A 16,921-nucleotide genomic window follows, 5' to 3' on the forward strand; every position below is an offset into this window, starting at 1 on the left:
ATGTTCTCAGACAGTCAACACCTCGGCCGGAACCTGCACGTGCATATTCTACCAATCATTGTGGCTTCCTTGTGTACGCCTATTTTCAGTAGTCAGAGGCCACTCGTTCCCATGCGGTAAGTTGAGCGATCGAACATGCAGTGCCTAGGTCAATTTTCAATCTATGAACGGTGGCGTGCCGAATACAACTTACCGGAGGGGGGAGTAACTTTACCTCTGGTTCCAAAGCCAGAGACCTCACCAAAAGAGCATTTGTGCAAGCAGCTTGATCGGTTGGTTGGCAAACTGAAGCCGTTGGAACCACACATGGCTGCTGGGTGCATGAAGCGTCTGATTGTCCAAAGCCGGCTGATGTTGCGTCAAAATTCAATTAGTGCACAGGACAGCCGGCCTCTGGAGTTGGATGGCGTTTGACGTCAAACGACGCAGTTCTCTGTGGTCCCTGTGGCCAGCCAACTGACCCTGCTGATTGGTGGTGTCAACGCGATCGATTTCCGTAGCACCGTTGCTGCGGCTATGAGCCCCTTCCGCTGCGTGGAGAAAATATTCAAACGCGTCCATCAAGTCAGTGCACATGTAACAATTAAACTATTCCAAATAGTTGCCGGTCAGTCTACCCACCGGTCGGCTAAAAGAGCTTGCTTTGATGTTGATCCTGATCGGTCCATGGAGGACAAGCCGAGTCTGCCTCGTAAGACGCTCGCAACAAAACTGTTTTGTCCAATTGCTTTCGAAGCCCGTGATAACGAGGAATTTGTGTGGTTGTAATTCGAAGGCCTCAAATGCCGGATCAATGACCCCATGGCAAACCGCAACGATTACACATTTATCCCTCATCCAGGTAATGGGAATTACGAACCACTAGGTAAGCGAACAAATAAAATTCTATAATATCCAGATACTTAAATGCTTTTCCCGAGGATTAATTGCTTGCCCATTTTCCGTTTCAGAATCCTCGTCCCGTGAAGTGGATCTTAAGAAAATGAAAAATGGAGCGACCACCAATTAAGCTCGTATCGGTGATGCCAATGAATAAAATGCAATTCGCCAATGGTGTTTTCGTGAATTCATGGCGGGCGCATTATCAACGCGTGGAGTTATGAGTATGGGACGTCGTCGTTTTCCAGTGCATTACGTTGCCGTGCATAGGTGAGGCCTCATAATCTGCGTCGCGAATAGCAGTTACGCAAAGTGTTCGAGGTGAGCGACAGCTCATTGTTTCGGGTAATGAAGGGAGTGGTTGAGGGGGTACAATCAAGAGTAGGAGTTGGGACTGCGCTATCAAATTGTGTGGAGATTGCAGTCTGACAGGTGATGATCACCGTTGATCGTTGGGTTAGTCTATCATGTGTTTCCGATGCATCATGGTTAGCTACGAGCATGTGTGCGGGCCTGGCAGTTACTATAGGTAGCCACCGTAGGTTACGTCGACTACAGTTGTGTTGATTGCTGAAGGTAGCAAACATAAACGGCATCGAGTAAGTATGAGTAGGATGATAAACAGCCAAGTTAGGTGAGTTCAAGTACATTTGTGAGTATAACAGACCGTCAGATTGAGCCATCACCCATAGTTGAGTCCTTGTTTTTACCGGTCAGCATATATATTGGATTGATGTTTACTGTAGGTAGCGAAGATAAGCGGCATCGCGTATATGAAAGACCGTCAGCTTTATACTCAGCGTTGCGCACAGACACAGGTCTTGCAATTACGATAAGCAGCCAAGGTAGGCGATATCAACGGGCAGCCGTTGGTCGTTAGGATGTCACGCATAGTTGGAACCTGATTTCTATCGGCCCGCATAGACACTGGCTTGGTGTTTACTGTAGGTACCAGGCAGGTACAGCACTGAAGATCGGTGTTTAACACTGAATTCATGCTCTCCATGATGACAGGTAGCAGAATAAGCGAGAGCGCGCACATTTATGGGTATGACGGGCCGTCGTTGGCAGTTAAATCAGGGCACTTCGCATAGCTGGGGCCTACTAAACGGCGTCGCATATAGGCACTGGCCTAGCAGTTTCAATAAGTAGTCAAGGTAGGCGATATCGCGTACAGTTTTGAGTATTAGGTCCATCGTTCGCCATTGGATTATGTATGTATGCACAAGGACACTGACTCAACAGGTACGATCAATAGCCAAGTTAGGTGACTTTGAGTACATTTGTATAACAGGCTGTCAGATGGGGCTATCACCCATAGGTGGGCCTTATTTTTACCGGTCGGCATATATTGCACTGATGTTTACTGTAGCTAGCGAAGACAAGCGGCATCGCGTATAGTTAAGGGTATAATAGACCGCCATTGACCATTGGATCGTGGTCCTGTGCATAGGGGCAGTCTCATTATCAACGTAGCACATAAACGCGGGCCTAGCAGTTACAAAAGGCATCCGCGATGAGTGAAAACTAGTAGAGATACGAGTACAAGTGATCGTCGTTGCTCACTGGATTGGGCTGCCAAGCATATGTGGGGAACCGTTATTAGCGTCGCACATAGACACGGATCCAGCAGCTACAATAGGTAGTCAGGTGAGTGACAAGGGCTACCGTCATCGTAGTGACCGCTTCATGGTGGTCACCACCTATAGAACGTCATAGTTATAATAGGAAAGACGCCCACAGCTATCTCGTAACACCGTATTATCTACAAGCTAATTATGCATATCTGGGAAAGGGGATCATCCACAGATGACCCCCGCACTGCCACTGAAAGTTTGTGCTGTTGTCTAACTTTATTGCCCTTAATGAAAAATGAGATCCTTGAGGAAAATGTGTTGTGAGCAGGTTCGCCGAACAAAAATATCCCATTTGTTAAATCTGAGGTGTATAAAGTAAACAAATGCCTACAACTGATCCTATAGGGTGGCATTTGTATTAACTACTCTTAAGATGTTGTTTTATTATTCAGGAATATCGAAGACTGCCAAAATATGCTAAAGTGCCGCGTAAACCGGCAAAATATGCAAATCGGCGATGGTCAATGACCTTGACATTTCGCTCACCTAAACAAAATGCTACGTGCGACATGTCACGGGAAGGTGCAAATTGATTTGACTAACTCTCGATTAAAATAGCAACTTCGGAAACCCTATAGTTTCGGCGAACTCAATTTGGGTGTGCCAGTAGCCTGCGGCGTGCGTCGTGTATGCGAAAACCCCCTGAAAAAGCCGACGCCTTCTGGACGCAACACTGGCAACTGGCATCAACCCGAAACTGAATCCTGATCGGCTATTGGGTCTAGACTCGTGGCCAATCAGATTTCGGCTTTATGATTGCCTGACCTTGTGCCCACTCGCACCACACCTATAGCACCGGCCGTTTCGCATAGGCTGTAGGATGCTGTAGGTCAAAAAGGGGGGCCAGTGGAGTATACTATGTCAACCGTCTTGGTTGGTTTATACGAATTTATCGTTGATTCACAACCTTGCTTTCTGGTTTTTGGCTCATGAGCTATTCACCTTTTCCATCCACAAAACTGTCGCAAACACTTACTTCCGGAGAATCACTGTTCCCCTGTGCCACCATAGCGTGCGTAGTAAAGCAGAAGCGGTATCGGTGTTGATTTCTGACTGTTACCACCGCAGTTAAAATAAAGTCCGTTTGTATTTGAATATGATATATCGGTCGATGTACTGAGCAGATGGCTTTGCGTTGGTCGACTTCGTTCAGGTCTGAACAATGTCTCCCGACACCACACTTCGAAACGTTTTCAAAAGCAGTCGTCTTTTCTCCTTTATTCTCAAAGAAAGATTATCTGTCGATGGCCGGAATACGTTTTTATACTCATTCCCTTAAACTAAGGTAATCCCGCCAAAGAATGGAGAAACACCAACTACCTTGACTAGTCTTCGGAATCAAGAGGATGATACCCAGCTCACTCGTGCCGCATCTACCAGACACGGAGGACAGCGTGTTGCCCAGCCAGAGTTTCTCTATTGTTCACAAGGTGTCTGTTAATCAACCCAGATCCTTGAAGCACCACACCGTCGCAGTGACCGAAACTACGACATCACAACCGGGCCATCCTTCGGCAAAACCACTTAGTTGGTGTGTTGGACTTGCCATCGTCCAGCTCACCTTCCTCACATAAATCCTGTGCTGAACACAACCACAGCACTGCCTGTACTGACGAAATTATAGTGGTTAGTTTCCCTAAGGAGTCTTATGAATAAGGCAAACCTTTGTCAGTAACTTGAACGATATTGACGGGAAGAAAGATGATATTGAGCGTGGAAAGTAGCAGTTTAAAAGCGCTACAAACTCAGGTGATCCTACTGACGACTTGCAGTATTAGTTCCTTCACAAGTGGATAATGTCTTCTCCCACTCGACTTCCTGTTACATTTCCACCACGTCCATTAAGTGGTTTCAACTGCTGTTGTCCCAGCCCTTGCAACTATACAACCCTAAAAGATCTTAACGAAAGTATTTTTGTTCTGATCTAAGTCGGAATATTCGGATAGTCAAATTCTACGCCTCTTCCCGATTCATTTCAGTTCACTAGCTACAAACCGTATACCAGCTGCTACAATTTCGATCACTGGAAACCGGAGAATGTGGGTGGTGGCTTGTGCTGCCGACAAGGAGGTCCAAGTGGCAATCGCGGTAGTGGGTATTTGAACGTCATTGACAAGGGGCTCCCATCGTAATGGACGCCGAAGGTGAAATTTCAAGAAAATTAAGATCTGGTCATACATGTCGATGGTACTACCATTTGATGCCCTACCATTTGCTCGAAGTAGTCATCTGTCGTTTAGCCTGTGGTCCGGTGGAAACTAAAATTATGGCCGGGTGTCCACGTGGTAGCGTACTCGAGTGGTGTGTGGTCCGGTGGAAACTAAAATTACCTCGGCCTGGTGTCCACGTGGTAGCGTACTCGAGTGGTGCGGTTGGTTAAATGAATTTGCATTGATCTGCCCACTTCCCTCTCCCTTACTACAGAAGTAATCAAGATTGCGGCGTTTCTAAGAGGCGGGTGCAGATGTCCGATGAAACTAGTAGGTACCTCAAAAATTTGTTGATTGAGTGAAACGGAGTCAATGGGAGGGAGATAATCTCGGTAGCTGGGCTCGTTAGTGTGAGGTGAGGGCCAGAAGGACCCTCACTTGCTGAGTGCACCTCCCGATATGTAGCGAATGCGCCGATATATGAGGATCGTAACTGAACATCAGGGGTGAGATGGCTCAATAGTTAGAGCGTTAATACACCGACCGAAAGGTCCGTCATTCGAACGCGACCTCTGCATCTCGACTTCTCTTGTCTAGGATTGAGCAACCCGGCAAAATCCCAGCCCTCATGCTTCCTTCGGGTGGCATGGCAGCTAGACATCTAAAGGGTGCTACAGCTGAGGTTCGCTGGGTTAAGGTGGTAACTTTAGTCCCATGTATCTGGTCAGCACCTTCTGCTGTCTGTGTCAGGACTGTGTTGATCACCGTCCGTCAAACTGGCTGCATCGTTGTGGACAACTTCAGTCAAAACTCACAGACAGTCGCGTCGTTCACGAGTTAACCGCGGATGACTCGCTGTTTCTGTCGCAGCAATTGTGGGGTGATGCGACCACCCGGTCCAACGGCTTCGATGTGGAACAGAACTTGCTGACGCCTCTAAACTTATGATTAGCGTTACCCATAGGCTTTTGCAATTAATATCTGCGTTCCGAGCAACCAGTAAATCTTCCGCCTCGTCGGCACTATGCAACGGCAGCGTTAATATGAAAAGATATTATTTTGCCAGCTCACTAGTACCGTTGCGTAGTGCAAACTTTGCGTCTTACTGCCGGACATATGTTTTTAGATTATTATCACGAAACGGCGGAATGGGGATAAAAGTCATTCACTAGTTTCGTCGCGATCTGTAAAACGCTCTGTGGAACGTATTACGTTGGTTCTAACATAGATTCGACAATTTCTACCGTCAAAGGGCACAACATTAAAAAAATCGACGACAAATAAACTTTCCCCGGAGTTAGCGCTCAAGGAGCGCATCGAAATGTAACCTGGAAAGAAGATGACACTCACTCACTAATTTAGCGCTGCATGTAGTACTAACAGTCACAAGGTGCTCGAATCCACTAGATACGTCACCAGTCGTAACTTACTTGCAACTAAACATACGGCCACAGAGAATGTCCAATACAGAATGCAATGTACGGTCGTGTTACCAACATGTATCTAATGTTTAATTATGGGGGAGATTCTAAATTGAGATTTCGTCCTGGAAAAGGAGCCAACCTATAATGAAGAACCGAAAACTTCTTGAAAGAAACTGATAACACGAACACCTGGCATTGATTCGATGCCCTTCAGTGTAAAGTATGGGGGCCACCATCACCTGCGTTGAGTACTGACGTCTTTGCGGCGGTTAAGCACTAGTATGCATTACTAGTGTATTGCTGTTAGTGATGATGAGATTCCAGAGACAGGAGACATCAGTGGTTAGATTTGTTGGCTAACGTAGCTGCTAAGTGGCGTGTCTAATTCTGCGCAAGCACCCAAGCTTTTGCCGTGAATGCATAGTCCCCTTCTCAATCTCCGAAACGTCCATTATCACTCCTGGATTCAATCGCCAACGATATCAGCTAGTACCTCCAATATGTAGCTATCCACCCCTGCTCTCCCGAACCATCAGCGAACATCTACGGCATTTACACGTTTTACGGCTGACCGTCGGCATGAAATCCAACGAAGTGAAGATGACATTGGTCACATAGCTTTCGGTACTGACAGTAATTTCTTGGTAAAATTTCCTCCACCAATGTTGAAGCACACTACTTTGAAAACAGCGGTTTTTTGTCAGTTCATCTAATCACCTCCGTCTCCAAGGATTACAGGAGCTCTCATTACCTTCTTTTCGTGATTTGAAGCCTACCACATTGGCACATATTCACTCCGAGCCGTTTTGGAGAGCCTGTCATACCAAGTTGGTCAATGTTCAGAGGCCTGATCGACACAGGTTAAGAATTGGAATATGTGTTGTGATTTGCTCTCTAAAAATCGCAATGCACTTACATTTCCCGCCGAAATTCGCTGCCTTGTGGCTAAGCTTTTGAGCCACAGGATTTGGTCCATAACCCTATCGTCCTATCTAGGGCTGGGCGCCCTTGCACTCCAGTCCACGTAAAACCATAATTCCTACAGCTAACAATCACCTTGATATGTATGCTTGGACAACTGGTTTCTTCCTTTAGATCCTCGGCCTATTACTGCCAATTCCTCTTATTGTGTTCCCAAGAAACAGAATACCGATAACACAGCTGGTTTTAGTCTCGTTAGTGTATTTGTTAGATGGGTTCTTGGGTTCGTGTTCCCACAATAGAACATGAGTTCGGAATTTTGGAAAGCTGGTTCCCGAACTTATCCTTTTTCCCGCTGTATTGTGACCGCATTTTCCAATAACGTTTCAGGTGAAATTTTGGAAATGATGCAAGACCCCAGCCCATTTCCTACGGATGGTCTTCTACGTTCCGGTGAATTTCATTCGTTGCACTGCGAGTGCGTTCACCTGTTACAGGAAATTCACAACCAGGTTAGTTGATAAACCCGACGTCCAAAAATTTACTCATTACAGCAGTATATGGCTCCGAACCGAGCGACAGGGTCGGTAGGTTTTCCCCAAGTGAAAAATCTGACCACTTTCCAAATGACGTACATGGAGCTTCGAAGGTGGTTGACGCGCATTCGAGGATTATATCAAGCAAAGTTTAACTCCTCCCTGTGTCGCTCGGAATCTTGTCTTCATCAGGTAACCGGTCTTTGATCCGAACTGTACTCAAGGTTGGTTTTCCAACTTCTTGCAATCACGGACTGTTGATGCTCCAAAAGAGTTTGTAAAATGTTTTGGTTACTGTCAGGAAGTTCAGAGTTCTGAAATAAGCCACCCCCGAAATCCACTGAAACCCTCAGCTCTCCTACGTGCAGACCAGACAGATAACGCCCTCAACACCTAGCGCTTCACAGCCTTGTATCAAACCCAGACAGCGCGAGTCAGCGTTGACCAAGTTCAGACAACGACTTCGCAGTATGCAGCACGTCACAGCCTCGTACCACAGCCAGACCGCGTGCGTCAGCATTGGACCAAGTTCAGACAGTGTTGCTCCAATAAATAGCTTGAGACCGTTGTATTTTTTCACTTGCGCACACTCACGCTGTCACACTCGCTTGTTCGGAATATAGCTGTTGTGTTTCCTTCTGCGAATATTTTCTCCGGTACTAGGTACTGGAGCGGGGTCGGCAGTCAGATTGGCGACGCCCGATCCCAATGAACCATGACAGTATTTGCTGAAGCGTTGAAAGAAGTTCTGCTGCAACAGCAAAATCAGTTTGAAGTGGTGTAGTTACGTTTGGTGGAAACATTGACACAGTAACTTAAAATTCAACCACCAAATTCCGCTCCAGACACATTCAGTCGGCTCGATCGCCAACAGCATCACGGAGTTCCATTATAATCCTGATGCCGGCCTACCCTTCGACTCGTGGTTCAAACTTTAGGGAGATTTTTTGAAAGTCGAACTGAAGGACAAAGATAATGCGTGGAGAGTACGCTTATTGCTCAGAAAGCTTGGCACAACGGAACACATACGGCATTCCAACTTTTCCCTGCCGAAGAACATGCGAGATCTCAGTTTTTACAAAACCGTGTAGCAACTTTCGATGATTTTTGGTAAGCGTTCGTCATTGTTCAATATTCGCTACCAATGTACGAAACTGGAGAAAAAGGAATCTGAAGAGTATGTCACTTATGCCGGTAGAGTCCACCCTTGAATGCGAACAATTCTAGTTATATACCATGACGGAAGACCAGTTCAATTGTCTTATTTTCGTATGTGGTCTTCATGGCGAGACTATTGAACAAGGTTGAACCAATGTTGTGTATGACGAGGGATGGAGTGCAACGACAATCAGAATGACAATGGAAAAGACTGAGGGCCCGAAAGCTAGGCTTTATTCATCCAAAACTGACACTGAGAGCTGAAAACGGAAGAAAGTGATTTAGCAATAAATGATGAAACGTTTGAAAAACAGAGCAAATATACAACATTCACCCCCCGCAGAGATGAAAATTCTGAAGAGTTTGCTTTATAATTGAATAATGTCAGGCCTCTGTTGCGCAAGACATACGGTCGTGTCCGCTGTTGTACAACCAATGGGTGTTCAGCAGAATTCGGCGTTTCACTTTCCGAAGCAGAGTCAGATAATTCCGGCTTAATAAATGAATCAACATTAGACTGTGGATGCTGTACTGAAGCATCCAAAAACACTACTCCATGTACTATACGCAGTCATATCAGATCATCGTGAGATAATTCTGCTAACATCATCTTTGGAAACTGACCACCTGGCCCACATTTTTCTCACCTTCAGATGTGTTTGCCTTATCAGGCTATATTTTACGTATCGCTACGTACCACTGCTGCACGCAGTGACTACGATCTCACTGTCGCCTCACCTCGAGGCACTTTGGCCGTATGTCGATAAGTTTGATAGTCAACGTTCACATACCTAACTCTGCAGTTCAGCAGTTCCACTCAGTTCCCTTCATTCGATTGACACAGAAGGCCCATTGAACTATTTGACCAATATGGATTTGGAAGATTTTCCCGACGCTTGTTGGTACAGGAGACGAACTGCCCTACAAGGAAAGGTCTCTTCCTTATCCACTCACAAATAGATCACTTTTTTTATCTGCAAATGAGCTGCCATATTCAGCCGTGATAAATTAACATCTACTCACATGGACAGTTCATATAGGGACATGAAATGTCATGAGGTGTGGAGTTAAAATAACCGGTCCTATCTTGTCGTTTCAATGATTATGTCGGCGCTTTTTGACGAGTTTTATTCGGATGATTCCTATACTGGCAGTATTCTTCAAGCGCTTCCCATTTGATGATGGGGTAGACGCCTTGGAACTGGTTACGAGTATGTTGATCCTGCTGGTTGGTTGTAGCTGACACTCCCACCGTTGATACGCTCGTTTTGCCTTCCTCTACCACCGCTGTTACATGCAAATTGGATAGCAGTATAATGAAATGGACTCTGTAACCCTTGTATCCAATGCTTATTCATCTTTCTCATTGGTTTTACGTGTGAAGTGTTGACTAACAGTTGCCCTCAGAAAATGATAGAGTCGCAAAAGTTTTTCTCTTTGTGACCACAACCTCAGTTTCTGTGCACAACAACCCCAGTTGTGGAAAGCCAATCTCCCGAGGATTCCTAGACAAACATCCGATATGCTTATTTGTTGCACTGCTTAGTACAAGTAGAACAGCTTTTTTCTCTGTGCTAAAAACAGTTTTCTCGTACATTCCCTCACCCAGTTCCACTGTTTATTGTCTTTTAAACCTTTTGCGATCAAGCAACAATATCTGCGTGCATTTGGATCTCGAGAGACCGATATGAGTCGGCTTCAAACACTCGGAGAGGTGTTACTTCGGGAACTATCTGGAGCTGACAGTCTGGGACTGGACGTCCAGTCAGGCGCGATAGCCGGTATCAATATTGCGGATCAACTGGATGAAGTCAACCGACTGTGGCAAGATACCACTGCAGGGCTGTTCGCGAGTTTTGGGCGTGATCAAGTTCGCTGTTTGCGCTGTAAGTTTCATTTATAGGAGCCACTCTGTGGTTGTCATTTCGTGAGGACTGGTGCATTTCCAGTGCCCTTCTAGGGTTGACTTCTTACCTAACAGTAGCCCTTATGATAGGTGATTAGGCTTATCAGTGATTTTTAATCAGATTTCGTGTTATCAATGCGTCCGTCTGTTTTTGCATTTCACTGTCCGAGAGCGGATTGAAACAATGGACGACGTTTACCGTGTTCGTCTGGATCATTTTCGGTTAAGTCTATGCAGTGAGGCCCGGCGTACTACGCTATGAAATGACCAAAAGACTGTTCGGAACAGGAGATGAACCTCTTGAATACGCTTCGTGTGGCAAACTCTCAATAAAACCCTCATATTTTTCTATAAACTTCGATACCCTTAGTCCGATTCGGCGACACTCTACGCTGGCTCACAAACGATTCCATTGTCTGACCTGGTTATGCAGATCGGCAGTTCCACAGTACGCCTGGTCGGGCATCACCACCTGGGGGAGGGGGGGCTAACGTCATACGGTGATGCTGCTCAAGAAAGTTACCCCATATTTATAAGATATTCCTTCTTTAAGGGTCTTGTGGCTACCAGACAGCAAATACTCAATAGTAACACATTACTCACAAGGTTGACAGCCCACCACCGGTGTGACCCTTCTTTTGAGGCTTGTTAAGTTTTTCCCAAGCAGTCAAGCGGTGTTGTTTTTCAGAAACTGCGTCATATCCGCAGTGGCTCTGTAACACAATCGTGTTTTAGCCATGTTATTTTCTTCCCAGGTTCCATCTCTGGCAGTACTCTGCGGGTATGGTTCTTCGTTGAGCTATGGCGATTCCTTCTATCATGTTTGTTTTCCTCTGCGCATGCTCATTGACTAGTGGACACCCCAGTAAACCGTAGACAGCATATAGTTTAGACCCAGGTGGGCCGCCGCTCATAAAGCGCAGATAAACTTTATTTCTCGCCTGTAAACACCCACACACAGATAGAGCTATTGCTTTTCGATTTAGTTGATGATCAGTCACGGGAACGGGCTTGAATTTGACGGTCCAACAACACAAACTTGAGACAAAGTGGATAAGCCAAAAGTGTGATGGGTGTTCATTCAGTTGTACGTCTCACACTTTGTTGACAAAACCAGCACGTCAGCAATCTGGACTCGTTCACACGCAAGTTCCGGAGTCGAAATAGAGATATACCACTTTAGATGGCCCAAGTGGTTAGAGCGCGAATTCACTGACCGGAAGGTCCGTGGTTCGGACCCGACCTCTGCCACTCGACTTCCCCTGTCTAGACCTGGGCCACCTGGCAGTATCCCAGCCCTCGTGCTTCCTCCGAGTGGCATGGCAGCTAGGCACCCGAAGGGTGTTACAGCTGAACAATTGTTTTATTATTATTATACCACTTTAGAAAGATCTGGCCGCACGGGATCATACCTTATGCCTTCTAACCGGGTGGTCCGGAAGATCCTGATTCCTGTGGGAATTTTAACGGTATGCCCATAGGGAATGTAAAGATGTCCCGTAAGCGCGAGATATTCCCCATTATGGAGCATCGTACCGAAGTTTTACACTGCGTGTGGACTGCTTGGTTTAACTTGCTCGCACCGTGCTCGTTCACTTCATTCTTCCTTTACAGACATTGAATTGGACGTCCAGGAAATCGAAGCGCAGCTTCGTTCTATCAACCGATGTGAGTGATTCTACCATTTCNTATACGTGTACAAATGGGTGTCTTTCGTGATATTTTGATTATTCTTCCGAATGTTTGAGCATAACCCTGTGGATGTCAACCATCCATAATTTAAGAACACATCAAGCTGGACCGCCTCTTTCTTCTAGAAGCTTCTTTGCAAATTACGGACGCCTGTTATCGGATGGTTGGACTGTTTTCAACGTTTGACTTTATCTCAACACTTGGATTCGAGATGTGTTACTCCTGAATGACTAATTGTAATAGAATGCAATCTTTGGGTCTCTATAGCTGTGGTTAAAAAACAACCGGTCACGAACTATTGATCTTGATGGTGAATCTACTCCATTGACCCATACAGTAATGTCGCCGGACCACAAGCAGGTCGTTGCAACTCAGTTATCACCTTCATTGGGCTAACGAAGCCGCTAGCCAGCTAGCTGTTGATCTTTGCTCATGAGCTTTGTAACTCGTGTACATCTCACAATGTGCTTACTGCAATTTGTCTGTTGCTGTTGAAATTCAGTGAAAAATTCATTCATTTGCCAGGGTACCAGATCCTTGGGGTGTTGGCGATGTTGTGAAATATAGTTAGCTTGCGTGCGTTCCGTGGTAGTTGCTTGGGTCTGTTCGCCGAGCTTTATAGTTGACTGCAAAAGTTTCACCACCAATCGAGTTGAAATCATCAGTGCGGTACTGAGTGTGTAATTTCCTCATCTTCTGCCTGAGCGTATATAATTTATAAAGTTTATCTAGAAACTGTAAATTGATTGCTTTGTCGGTGCTTAGTGTTTACTTCGTTGATCAGTTGGTTTACATGATCGGTCGGTTCTTGACCGTGTTCCTAGTCCACGCAGAATACTCCGAAGGGCACAAGTTTACCATTTAGGATGGTTGGCAGAAAATCAGTCCTACATTTTACGCCAATTGTTTTGCCTGACATAGGTGATAACTGTGTTTCTGAGCTGTCTGGATGCCAAGGGAACAAATGAAGAAGAGCCAAATGCCTCGACATATACTTCCATCTGTTGTGGACTCGTATTCTTAGTCACACGGTTTAGCCCTCCGGTTCACTTCAATAAAACATAACACGTGCGTCATTCTGAGGACCCCGAAGCATCGACAGCGGGATATGCACGTGTCCTTATTGCAACTAGTGGTACGACGCGATTCACACAACTAGACTGTGTCCGTATTGATAGTGTGCCCTGTGCTTGGAAAATCGGATCAGACCCTCACTCTGCGTAAGCCAGTGAAATATCAACCGATCTACCGCAGGATTACCATTGGTGCATTCCTGGATACCAGAGGGCATTTAGCTTGGTGGAACTTTTGGAACTGTCCACAGAACATCGAAATAGCCGACAATAATGTCAATGTTAGAAGTATTTTTTTATGGTCACAGTCCTGCAGGCCAAACCAGATCATAGCTCAGAACACAACGGTTACCGTTGATCACTTTATCGAAAGCCTTACCTGGCGAAACGGAGAACTGTTGGTACTCAAACCATAACCAATCATAGTTCGTCATGGGTACGAGCTATGAATAATTCGGACCTTTGTACAACCGCACCACTTACTAATTCAGGTATCTATCCATCTTTTATATGGACGATTTTCCGCTGTCTTTTCCCGGTCCGAACTGCATTTTGACGGTTGATGCTGTGCTCACTTAGTGCATCATGTCTGTTTTTGATTTCTTTATCACCCAAAGTAAGATGACCAGCCACAAGCAGCTTGGCTGTTGCCGCCTACAAAGGTATCCTCAACTTCCAGCTACTTGTGAGTAGCATAGCTTTAAATGATAATTTATTCATTACGGCCGTGCATCCCGTCGTACCGACTGGAATGTGGATGAAACTTCAGTTTGCGAAATTCTACTCTTCAGTGTGGTCATAATATTAATACGCTGATTGGTTATCCTTGTTTACAGGCACAATGAAATTAAAATGCCAGTTTCCTGACCTCTCTTCGACTGATGCCTTCGTGGGTATGTCCACTTTGGGAACAGAGCTGAAAGTAAGTGCGCTTCTTCCGTATGTTCAGCAAACTCAAAGAGCTGGGATTTTGATCATTTAAGCATGTAGCCCTTAGTCTGCTTGCGGCTATTGCTTTCCAGAGAATTCCTGCAGGTGATGTGGCGCTTGTGTTTCAAGTTGTTCTGTATAACGCTTGTTTTCCGTTACTTCAGCTTCAGCATGCCTCTTTGAAGCAAGCTCTTCGGGTGCTCTCCTCTGCTGATCAGCTACTCAACTTACTGCTCTCTACTGCTATTGATCCGGTTATCCGCGGTCTGGCTGCCACCATACATAGTTCTGAGTCCTCACGACCTGGCGGTTATCTCCATGATCCACTGAAAGTGCGCAATTTAAGCGCAAAGATAAATGACTTGGTTCAAGCAGGTTATGATATCTGGCTTACGCAAATCGAGCTTCGGGAGCGATGGAAAGTTCGGTCCAGTGGCCGGGCCTCTACTGATATGGTGAGCATATTGCTTCGTGTTTTTAGCGTGATTTGTATATTTTTGTGATGTATTTTTGTGATGAGCAAGCGATGCTGTAAGCCATACACAAGCAATCAAAACAGCTTTATCGTTATTCAGCGCCCGCGCATTTTACTACTTTTATGATATCTCTGTTCTGAGTATTTTTGGGAGAACAGCATCAGTTTATATGCGGATGTCCAATACTTTCGGGGTCAACTTTAGGTGTACCTTAACAGCTACTTTGATGTACATATGATTTCGTCATTTGGAACGATAATACTCCTGACAGTGATCTATTCGAAAACTGACCACGTCAGCTAACGTCTAGTAGGCCACTACCCAGGTTATCATCAGAAGGGCAGAAGACCTCTTTTTTATGAATATATCTCCTGGGGACATGGTTTTGTTTGACATGAAGTGATAGGCTCCAGTCGAGTTATCTGTAGGTGTGGATTTCGCGCGTGGTGATCGGTTCCAAGGAGTAAATGTGATGTTGATACGCTCAAAATCGTTACCTCATTTGCATTTTTCTGTATCCAGAGTGGAAACTACCCCTGATGAGATCAGAACATAACTTCGTGCTTTGCCTGCTGAAGCCTTTCCTCAACTGCCGTTTAATCATTGGCAGGTCGGCTTGTACACTCCTTCGGAACTCGTTTTTTTACACTACGACGTGGTTGATCTCCGATCAAGTTTGTTTTCAGATGATCAAGGACAATAATATACGAATGATAGAATCGCCCTCGTGCACATACTAGCTTGCTGGTACATTTACTTTCATAAACGGAGGACCTCGAGCCTGTTACAGGAAACCATGATTTAACCTCTTGGTACTGAATAAGCAGTTTACCACTTATAGTTGGATACCAGTATCTTGTTACTTCATTCCGGATAAGCAAGCATCCGCAAACCAGGGGCTTTCAATAGTTCAATTACGCCTGTTCGGAGACAAGAATAGTCCTTTGCCATTATGTCGTACCCAACCTAGTTCATTTGAGCTCCCTCACGTTAACAGCATAATTCGATGCGGCCGGAACACCAGACAACCTCCGATTCGCGTGAGTTATCTGTTGGTGATATGAACATCTGCCCAATGACGTCTGGATTTCCTACAGCTCCTCTCGTGAACAATTGGTTCTCGCCATCCCAGCGAAATAATCCACGTTCCGAGCTGAAAATTTATCCTCCACTTTCTCCTGCTCCTCATCGTCACGGTAACAAAGACGCCTCATCATTCAGTGAGGTACGTGTTGAAAAATAAATGTCTTTGTTTGGTAGCAGACTTACAAGCGATTTCCATGATCCCTTGTTTCCGCTAAATTCTCAGAAGGGAACTTAGTAAGTAGATACCTTTACGGGTTAGACTTGAATAGGATGAAAGATGCCGTGACCTAACATTAAGGAGAACAAAGTTTCCGTATTTTAGGTCTGTTAGCCATAGTTTAAACGATGCCGACACCACTATTGTTCCACTCAGAAGAAAGGAGGTGGAACGGAATGCGTACTAACGATAGACCCTTTATTTTGAAGTCTTTTCCACGTACGATGTACCTGTGAGTGATTCTGTCAAATCAAACTGACTCTCTAGATATCATTAATTCAAGATAAAGCCCAGTCATTACGACCGCTATTCACTACTGCTAGTTAATATCGATTGGACGTCGAACTTTCGTATTCCTTTTAGAAAAACACTCCCTTTGGAGAAAACAAGAAGGTCTTTCTGATACCCCGTCATGTTTACTTATCTGGAACGAAACCTCATAATCGTCGCAGAAAAGCACCACTGTCAATACTGATCTTACTATAGCAATGCTTTCCATATCTACTTTATTGTCGACTCAGTTACCCAGAGATCCTGGTGCGCTTTTCAGAGTGCCGTTCAAACGGTTGATGTTAGGCACACTGCTAAGCGGGAGGTACCCGTCCAAGGAAGGATTTTTTCATCGTATAAGTATTTCTTGCTAGTCATGGCTCACTGGCGTCCCAAACACCGTCAGTGAAACCTAAGACGTGAAATTAAAATTGCATGACGCCGTTCAACAAAAGTTCAGCTACAGTAATTGCCTACTAAACGAACCCCTGCAGGATGCGGTCATGGTACTTCCTTTAGGAACTTTTTATGAGGTTTATCGCTTGACATTCATAATATCTACACAT

General features: G+C 45.3%; 1 protein-coding gene across 1 annotated transcript in view; it reads left to right on the plus strand.

Moving 5' to 3' along the window:
- Positions 1–7,401: 7,401 nt before the first annotated feature.
- The window catches only part of T265_15309 (hypothetical protein), a gene marked incomplete at both ends in the record, with an annotated part of 30,621 nt that continues 21,101 nt past the window's right edge, over positions 7,402–16,921 (plus strand). Inside the window, 7 exons of the mRNA XM_009177514.1 lie at positions 7,402–7,523; positions 7,566–7,739; positions 10,315–10,591; positions 12,226–12,279; positions 14,213–14,298; positions 14,399–14,761; positions 15,780–16,007. Coding sequence (XP_009175778.1) covers positions 7,416–7,523; positions 7,566–7,739; positions 10,315–10,591; positions 12,226–12,279; positions 14,213–14,298; positions 14,399–14,761; positions 15,780–16,007 — 1,290 coding nt within the window. The remainder of the gene's footprint in view (positions 7,524–7,565; positions 7,740–10,314; positions 10,592–12,225; positions 12,280–14,212; positions 14,299–14,398; positions 14,762–15,779; positions 16,008–16,921) is intronic.

Source organism: Opisthorchis viverrini (assembly GCF_000715545.1).
Source record: "Opisthorchis viverrini unplaced genomic scaffold opera_v5_438, whole genome shotgun sequence".
Classification (NCBI taxonomy): domain Eukaryota; kingdom Metazoa; phylum Platyhelminthes; class Trematoda; order Opisthorchiida; family Opisthorchiidae; genus Opisthorchis; species Opisthorchis viverrini.